Raw genomic sequence first — 10,561 nt, forward strand, 5'->3', positions numbered from 1 at the left:
GTGAATAAATGTAATATTGGTTTTCGGAAATAAATTAAGATTAAACTACAGAGATTTGGAACAAATCTCTGACTGGTATTTCACATTATTTCATAATAAAAAAAAGAAATATTTACTTAATTCTTTACAGAGCTATTCAATCGGAGTTATCGAATAAAAATGAATTGAATACTCACTCACAATGTTATTTTGAATAGATTTATCAGAATAATGGAAAAAAAACAAGGAAGTTATTTCATACAAATAAAATATAATTTATGCAAAGTGTTTCCGACTTTTTCGACATAAATATGGACAATAATATCTTGGCCTCCAAAAGCTAAACAAAATCTTTTGGGATGAAATAGCGAGTTTGTTTTCAATATTGATTGACAGATTTACCTCGACAAATTATTATTATTATTAAAAGGAGGGATCGTGCACTACCACATAAAAGATGTATTATGCCCCTTATTTGGGTTAGAGTGTTTCTCCAAGTCCGATTTCTTTAATGAAAGACAGTATAGAGCCTATCTTTCCTACTCTTTAATTCTCATAATCCATGAAATACCCTCCTAGATGTTTCTTCTGCTTGTGCATCAGTTCCTGGCACTCCACAAGCAAATGCAGTTTCTCTCTCTTCTCTACAGTATCTGTAGTCTGAGTTTGATTGAATTTTTAATTTCGATAGGTGATTATTCAATGTACGGTGACCGGTCAGTAATCCCGTAATAATTCTTTGGTTATTTTTTGATTATGCTATATAACCTTTGAAGCGTTTTAGGTTGCAAGTCCCTTAAAGTATTTTAGATTGTGAGAGTCTTTTAGCCTTTCCCAATAGAGTTCTCTTATTTCTCTGCGCCATTTATAAGAATGGATAGAATTCCTTTGCCTAGACCACAGAATGGTTCTGGGCCTATCATTCTTGAGACCGCGCCACTTCTTGCAAGTTTGTATGCCCTTTAATGGCCTTAGATGCCAGAATATCTCAGAATCTATATAAGATGCACTTGATTGTTCTAGCTGAGTATGTTCAGCTTGTCAATAGACTCCTATACCATTTTAAATGTTAGCTGGAAGTATATGAGTGTCCTTATAGCTGCATGGCTGTCAGTCAGTATTGCGATTTTACGGTTTCGATAGTTACGTTCAAGATTGAAACTGGCGCATATGTCTATTGCGTATATTTCCGCTTGAAAGATGGTTGCATTATTTTCCAGTGTTTCCCAGTATATTTTGCCTAGTCAATAAACATCAGCTCCCTCATGGGTGAGGGAGCGGCCTGTATACCATGTTATCATATTTCCTTTTATTATTTGAGTTTTGGACAAGCCGTTCCAATTCTTTTTGTTGCCAAGTTCAGTTTTGAAGTTTTTTGTAAAGTTATGCTTTACAATCATCCAATCGTAAACTCCTATTTGCCGTGCCATAGCAAATAAATTTCCCAAAGATGTAAAGATGTTCTATAGAATCTTATAAATGACACAACGAAATCGAAAATAATACTAGTTGCAGAAAATTGAAGAAGCCCTAAAGTGGCGTAAGTTGAAGTCCCGGCGTTCCTCAAGTAGAAGAATTACATTTTTTTCGATAAATTAAGTTGAATAATTATTCAACAGGAAAATGACGCATTGCTATGTTGACCAAATAACTTTACAATAAATTTCACAAAAATACATAAGGAATATATGTATTTTTACAAACGAAACCAGACATTTTTTTCATTAATAATTATTATTTTTTTATTTTCTGTTTCTTATTCTCACTTAAATCAATATAAAATGACACCATGGCAGTTATTCCTATTCATATTTTAATTAATATTTTTTATTGAAATAAATGCCATTAATTAAAGTTAATAACCCTAAACAGACCCTATCGTCATTAATTTTTGAGTTCCCGAAAATTTTGAGTTCAAAGAAGCTTCTGAAATCATTTTTATTTTAGCCGTCAAACAATTTCAATTTCTGATTTCTTAAAAATATCAGCAAGCAATGCAGAAGTACTCAATAATACAAAAGATGTATTCTAAATGGATACAGATTCCACTCTTAAAATATCAAAATCAATATCACAGTCGACGTGGAAAACGGAACCTTATTATCATTCGGTATGTGACAGTAAATGAAACATGTTTCCATTAATACACTTTCGATGCAAATTTAGATATAAATTAAGTAGAAACAACTGACACAAGCCTCCAAAAGTAAGAAGAAATGCAAGCTTACAAATGTTAGCTTTAAAGGATATAGTAAAGAAAGACATCATATATATAAGATAGATGATTCCATGTATTGATGAAGTAAAATTGTAATTAGAGATATTTGAATTCAAAATTCAAGCTAATAAACTAATTAAACTAAATATAATTAAATTAACAAACTGCCGTAACCGACCGCAACTAAACTACCTCTCCTGATAACTACTTTACGACTCCTCCTTTATCTACGAGCGCATTGCCAACTGTTTACTTTTTACTTCAATCACTGGTGTTGCCAACTGCTTACATATTTAATGAGTAAAATTGATATAAGATAAGATCTTATTGTAGTCATGCGGAATTGTCTTAATGTAAAGAAAGAACATAATTGATTCTTCAACTCAGACCATACTAGAACATTTAGGATAATTTAAAAACTTCGCTCTTAAAGGTTTGTTATCACATATATAAAATATAAGGAAAACCCAAAGTCCTTAATGTTAATTTTTTCTTGCCGATAGTGGTGCGACTTTATGACGAAAAGAAACTATTTAAAAGCATGACGGATTCGAATAGCAAAGAAGATAACGACAAAAATTTATATTAATTTATTGAAATTTGGCTGACCATACAACGCTGTTACCAGTAGTCTTAGAAAATAATCGAATTTAATTGTTTATAGTCTGTATATAATTTGTTTAGACAAATGAAAAGCGGTGACTAAATGTGTTTATTCACAAGTAGCGAAGGCTGCACAAACTTATATTAGTCAAGTTCCAGGTATTATTTATCAAACTTTAAGACTATGACTATGAATCCTGTGAATCTCAACATCAAATAGAAAATATTTTACTAATTAATAAAATTTTGATTCAATTCAAAAGTCATCTCATTATTATAAAAATGGAAATTAAAATTTATTCCAAAAAGCTACCATTTAGGTTTTCATTAAATTTTAATTGTAAATATATTCGATCTAGGGACGCTAAATCTAGGTTGATTCTCTATTTTTTCAAAAAAATATAATTAAATTTAATTGAGATTATTTTTGTGTTATTAAAAATTAAATATTAAATCAATTTAATTTAATTACAATTCGAATGAAATAAATTTATTTGAAAACATTATTTAGTTTAGTATTCCTTGCCGTAGGTTGGATAATCGGAAATTTAATTGGTTGCCGGTCGATCAAATATAAATTCATTCAATTCATAATTCATAATTTTCCAGCAAAAATATTTCTATTGAAATTTAATTTTAAATAGGCAAACTTAAATATAAAAATTTACATAATTTGGGTGCGAAAATTCAAATTAGATTAAATTATTAATTCTGTAAGTAATGACATCATGAATTTAAAAATAATATAAAAAAACTGAAATATAATCATATATGAAATTAAAAAAAAACTAATTACGAAATAAATATTTGAATTTATTTCCAGAAAGAGGAAGTAATCCTTTCAAAATATTTTTATTCTACTGCATAGCATTTTAATAAAGTTATTACTACGTAGTAGTGCTTAAAGGTATTCTAGCAATACAATATTCGGGCATAATGATGTTCAAGGATTATGATGTTCCAGTAGTATGATGTTCGAGCAGCTCATGTATAACGGAATAGTGTTTTTCAGACAAAAGTGATTGCTATAAGGGAAGCAATAGCTTGTCTAGAAATAGATGATATGAACATATATATACTATCGGATAAACCAGCTGATTTAAAGTTCCTGAAGTCCAATTTACATCTGGGACAATCTTTGACTGCTACACATCTCTAAATGAGATGTCAACGCAGTTCAATATTTCTCTAATCTGGGTGCCCCGTCATAGGGATATTTTCGGCAATTCCAAAGTAGACAAAGTAGACTAGCATTATTTACAAGCCATTGCATTTTAGGTAATCATGTTGGAAAAATAAATTTCACTATCAACTATACCTGCCGCAGTTGTGGAGAGAACGATGAAAATGCTTCCGTCCGCCTTATCACTTTAGGGACTTTCTTTTTTGAAAATCTTGGCGAACTGTAAGACCTCCCTCCGAATAGCATTAAAAGCTTTGCTAAAAGTTCTAAGTGTTTTTAAAGTTTTGATATTATTTCAACTCAAACAACATTTCTTTGGCTTATTCTACGAGTATCACCAACTGCAACTCGAAAGTTTGTACTATTTTCCTTACTTTTCTAGTAAGGAATACTGGATACATTAATGTGTAAGGTAGATTAGCTTAATCTAGCTGTTTGGTAGACCACGGAAAGACGTATTCTTGTCCAACCACACTAGATACTAGTTAAGTGTTTATTTGATTTTTATGTTGACCTAAGGTGACCAGATTTTAGATGGGCAAAGCGGGACAACTCTGAAGGAGAGGGTGTATCAACAAAAATTAAAAAATAGTATTGTAATATTTTCTTATTTTTAACATACGTGTGTCCAACATAACGAACACACTTCAAGAGCATATAAACCTCATTCTGGAGTATTTGCAGAAATGGAAAATAAAAATCAATAATAAAAAAACTAAGGATCTGTTTATAACGCGTAAGTGGAGACAGAATCCGACGAGAGTAAGAGTGGGTGATATGGTGATAAACTGGAAGGATAGCGTTAAATATCTCGGCATCACGTTGGACAAACGATTCACATGGCTTAAACATGTTCAACTGAAAAGAATTAGCTGCGAATTCTTCATTACCTCCAACCGCTATTTAGAAATGAAAATCTCAATGCTAAGAACAGGAAACTGATATATAACCAAATAATTCTTCCGTCACTTCTATATGGTTGTGTAGCGTTTAGCAAAGCTTCAAACACCACTATTCATCTAGAAATTGCACAAAGTTAGACTCTGAGAAAACTTTTCAAATAGTTAACGGTAGAAAATTATTTTCTAACCTCTTTTTAAATTATTAACTTCATTTGCTACTTCGATTCACGATATTTTGTCACCTTTCATAAGTTTTATAACATTTTAAAAAAGAGCAGCTTGATTTTGTAGATACTCTAGCCAAATTAGGATTGTGAAGGATCATACATTTTCAAAATTCTTCGCAAAACAATGATTTTCATAAATATAAATTTTAACTTTATTCTAAAAGTCGGGACTTTTGAAAAATGTTGCGGGACGCGAGAGAAATTGTGAAAAATCGGGACGTCTGGTCATCTTATGCTAACCATTTTTGTGAATTTAAAAAGTACTTGAAACTTTATTTCTTAGGCTCAGCCAGCAAACATTTTTTAACAATTTTTAAGCTATATTTTCAGATCAGATCTTAAAGCAATTGGTGCTCAAACCCTATGGCCGTTCAAACTCAGATTTTTGCATAAGACATTTAATTTCCTTTAAGGACTGCTGGGAATTCTATCCACTAGATAAAGGCATAAAACCTTTTTCAAATATTTTTTTAACGTGCTTATAAACAAGACCTTACTACAATCTTCGTCCAAACCCTGAATGCGTTATGAATACCTGAATTATTGATACAATATTATAAAGTTATCTAACAAACAATTATGTAGTTAAATAATTTATAACTAAAAAGCATTTGTGGTAAATATGAAATCTAAATAAATTTATTTTCAATTCCTAATTATACAGGACATCCGTTTAATTTGTAATTCGAAATTTTAATATTGAATTTGCTTATTATTCCTTTTAGTAAACGGAAATGCAATATTGGCAATCGAAAGAAAGCGATTAATAATATAAATAATGAAAAAATTTTATTAATAATTTAAAATAGAATAATGTAATAAAAATACATTATTCGAGATATCAATTCCATCCATTTTATTTCACTCTTATATATTATCTGTGATAATTTTAAATTTTATTTCCAATAAACTAAAAAATCAGTTAAGCCCATACATCAAACACTTAAAAACTAATTCTGTTAACTTGTTGCCCAACTACATTTAATTGGCTTTTAACTACAAATGCCTGCAAATTCATTTAGGCTCTAAATAGCGGATTTTGTTGAATACGAAATTGGGATTTTCATGATTTCATATAAATGAATTAGATGGTCAACAACTACAAATGTGTACTTGCTACTCTTAGGCAGAACAATCACTTTTTTGACGAATCCAAGAAAAAGCATCGATCTCCCAATATAATGACAATATTTCAACTTTCCACAAGTTCAGTAATATTGTTACAATATATTAAGTCACATTCTTAAGAAAAAAGAAAACCAATTTTTATTCTATGTCATGAACGATGTGCCAGAAACTAACAGGTTTTTTCCACTCAATCTTGTTCCTAAAACATTGTTAGAATTCTTTAAAAGAATCACATGTCCAACCAATTCACTAAATTCAATTCGAATTATTACTATCTTTATCACTACCACATGATAGTAAGATCTGGGTTATACATAACTTTATGTAAAGTATTTAAAAGAGAAGATATCAGTATAATAGACGCAAAGTAGGAGACATTAACCCACTAAAACCTTCTATTAGGAATGAATAGAGAAAATTTTTATTCATGGCAAAAAAAAAAAAATATACCCATGCGGGACAGAGCGTATTTATAAGGGAAAGTTATTGTAAGATATCTTTTTTATTTTTTAACTTGAAGGCTTATATGTTTCACGAATAAATGAATTATTATTATTATAATTATGAATAGGCTGTACATGCACTGCGATCTGAAATATCTTTTGTGCAGCCCTTTACCCAACTAGTCCAATTTCAAACTTTTGAAGAATTTTGTCACAATTGTAGGCCGTATTTTAGCTAAGTTAAGTCTGCGTCTTCCCACGGCTAGGCAGACCCATGGAACGTGTTTTGCTGTTTCCTGTTGATTTTGACAGAGTCGACAGGATTCATTTTCTGCTATACCAACCTTTACAGATGATATCGTAATCTACAGTGGCCTGTTAGCAGTTCGATGTAGAATGTAATATATGTTCTGCTTAAGTTCAGGAGATCTCTAATCTTTATATGTTCACGGATAATAAGCCGTTTTGACTGCCGCATACCTTTTTGGGCTCTCCAAAAGTCAGGTTTTGTTTTTTCTTTTCGCTTACTGAGCTGGTTTGAAGCTGTTATTAACATCGCAGAAGGTTTCCGGGCTTACGAAAAGTGTTTTTGTTCCTTTTTTGGCCAAAATATTTGCCCTTTTATTGCCTGTGTGCTCCTCATATCCCGGTAGCCATAGCAGAGTCACAGAATTACTTATCTCTAAGATTTTAAGAAGATTGAAGCAATCCCGTTCTCAATAAATGAATAGTTATCGCAATAATTCTTCGGTTCTTTTCAGATCATTAGAATGCCAAAACGAAACGATTATTTTTATCAGGATATATGGGGGTACATAACTTATCTCGCTTACCTAACTTCATGCCAAACCATACCAACTAAACGAAATCGAAAATCAGTAGCAGACCAAATAGTGTGATGTTCACGAAACTTTAAATTAAATTTTTAAATTTTCTTTTAATATCATTATCGTAATCAGCACCATAAATACTATAAAAATCATTGATTACAGAAAAATTTTTCATTTTATTTATTGGAACTACCCGCCATATCAATATAGCTACTATATTAGTATAAGTAGACTAGGTGCATTTTCAATAAAATACATGAAAAAAAAAAATTATTGGAAGTTAAATTCCCTGTAATCAGTGAGTAAGGCTCAAAATTTTTGTATCTTTGAAAATTAGATTTATAAAATTAAAAATAAAAATATTTCTATTAGAGTATTTTATTATTATAAGTAATAACATTATAAAATTTATTTACCTGCTTAGCAAAATTTTTACGTTGTGCGTACCTATTTTTGGTACAATTAAAAAAAAATTCTGTGAAGTTCCAATTCAATGCCTACATGCTGATCCATTAATATTATTATTGTTACGAGTATTTAATTTTGAAAATGCTCTCGGCTAAAATACATTTAAATAGGTATTTGATGTTTTTTTCAATCATAGTTCAAAATTAATTAATTATATTTAAAACAATAGAACTGAAATTCTATAAATTTTTGTAATAATTACATTTAGTCATGCATTATGAATTTATTCAATCCCAATCACCATTTCTCACATACAATTAGTAAAAGATGTGAAAATACTGAATATAATAAATATTATAAAAAACAATAAATTATTTAAAAAAATAATAATAATAAATATTTTGCTCAACCCAAATAGTGCACACCACCAGTGGAGGGATGAAGTTTAAAAAATTTAAAAAAAAAATAATAATAAATAATTTTACCTTAATCCCATAAAACGCAGCCATATTAATCCTTTTTCATTTATTTAAAATTTTTAAATTTAATTAAATTTGTGTTTCAAATAAACATGTTTAATGACGTATATTAAAAGCACTTAAATGAGCATTAATTAAAACTATTTGCAAATGACAAATTAAACTTATAAAACAAAATAAAAAACGTTAATGACTACGTGCCTTGAATAATTCGAATTGTTGATTCGCACAGATTTCACGCCCACATAAAATTAAGGAATAAAAATAGGATAGAATTTAAATGTTTACATTTGTAGTCGATATTTTAATTACACTTCGAAAATATTTTGACCCTCAGAGCTGAAGGAAATTTTACCTTCAGAGGATTAAACAGCTCCACTTAACAGCGAATTATCAGGTTTTATTATTTGTTTGCCAAAAGTTTTACTAACAAAAGTTTTGTGATAATATTTGCAATTCTGTCAGATTACAACACCTCTCCGAAGAGCCAAACTGCTCCAAAGTGTGTTAAATTCAATCAGAAAAAACTTCAGGCAGTTCTGTTAACATTTTATGTAAATTTAAAACCAGGGCACATTTTTACAGGAGGGAAATAAACAAACAATAGAAGTAGTTTAGACGAAATTGGCATCAAATTGCCCGCAGTGTTGTTTGGAAAGAAAACATTTTAAGGAAATACTTTAAAATTAAGGTATTAGCATTTTATATCTCTTCATTTTTTGATAATTTTTTTTGCTGAAAAGGACTTTATTCACAATATTTTTACCCTTTAAACTTCTGTTTTTTAATATCATTCAAAAAATATAAAAATATTATTTACAGTATCTGAATATTGAACACAGATTAAGATTTCTTTCCATATAGTATAAAATTGATTGTACGTATTTATTTATATTATTTTGCATTTCATTAGCTCTTTTGTGTGCCAGATTTTCAATTTTCATCAACCGATTTTATATCTGCTGTGCATGTCCTGAAACCTTACGACAGCCATTTAAAATTATTCAACTAAAAATATTCGTTGAAATTTAATCGGCGTTAACAATTTGACAGCCAACCTTTTTGTCAATTGGTTATTGGAAAGCCAATGGATTCATAGCTTATTTAACTTCGATGAAAATCTGCAGTAGCGAGTCAAAAAAAAAAACAAAAAGCAATTTTTAACAAATTTAAATATGCTATCAACTTTCGAACAAATGAAAAGGGAAAAAAATAATTTAATTATAAACGCCAAACAGTGTTCTTTAATTTATGTAATTACCGAATTACGTGTTAAATAAGAACAAAACACGTTATTCGAACGAAGCATCTTTGTTGTAAAAAATATGAGTTAAATATTTTCACGGAACATACACAATAGTCAATTCTTTAAAGTTTTTAATTGAAAAAGTAATTGAAAAATTATTAAATTGATTGACTTTTTTTCAATTCAGAATGGAAAATCTGAATTCATTGGACATTATTAATAAATTAAATTGAATATATTAAACAGTTCCATCAATCCCAACTACACTCAAAAAAAGTTTACATGATTAATCAGATTTTAATTAAATCGCAGGTCAACATATTCTGACTCGACACATCATGTTGGTTTCCAAATATTTTCTACCACACTAGTTAAAATTTCTCTAATAAAATGATCAGGTAAATTTAACTCATATGTGGTTAAAGCGTATTTTTCTGAGTGTACTTTATTTTTTATATCAATTTTTCGTATTATATTAACAATGCAAATCACCATCTTCACCACGTGGCTTCATCATAATAAAAACTTTGACGCCCAGCAAAGTAAAATCGCCAGATATATATTAAAAGTATATGTATCTTCGCCTTCACACAAAAAATTATTACGTTCAGATTAAATTTTATCAACCTAAAACTTACTGTTCGCCTGAAAAGTATACAAAGCTTTTCATAAGAACAGACAAAATATTAATTGTTGTTTTCAAGAACAGATGCCAATATCTTTCTAAAAAGAATATTACTAATACTGAAAATGTAATATTTGATGGACTCATAGTCCTATATGTATGTTAACAGATAGCGGATCAGTTGAAAAACTAAGGTTTGGAGAGCAGTCGCAGCAAATAAAATTCGTTTCCCATAAACAATTTACCGAATTACTAAAAATATATTAGTTGCGATAAGTTATTAGGAAATA

General features: G+C 29.4%; 1 protein-coding gene across 1 annotated transcript in view; it reads left to right on the plus strand.

The window, feature by feature from the left end:
• The window catches only part of LOC119675762, a 5,190-nt gene extending 4,979 nt beyond the window's left edge, over positions 1 to 211 (plus strand). Inside the window, exon 4 of the mRNA XM_038086969.1 lies at positions 198 to 211. Coding sequence (XP_037942897.1) covers positions 198 to 211 — 14 coding nt within the window. The remainder of the gene's footprint in view (positions 1 to 197) is intronic.
• Positions 212 to 10,561: the final 10,350 nt, after the last annotated feature.

This window comes from Teleopsis dalmanni, chromosome 2 (genome assembly GCF_002237135.1).
Source record: "Teleopsis dalmanni isolate 2A chromosome 2, ASM223713v2, whole genome shotgun sequence".
NCBI classification, from domain to species: domain Eukaryota; kingdom Metazoa; phylum Arthropoda; class Insecta; order Diptera; family Diopsidae; genus Teleopsis; species Teleopsis dalmanni.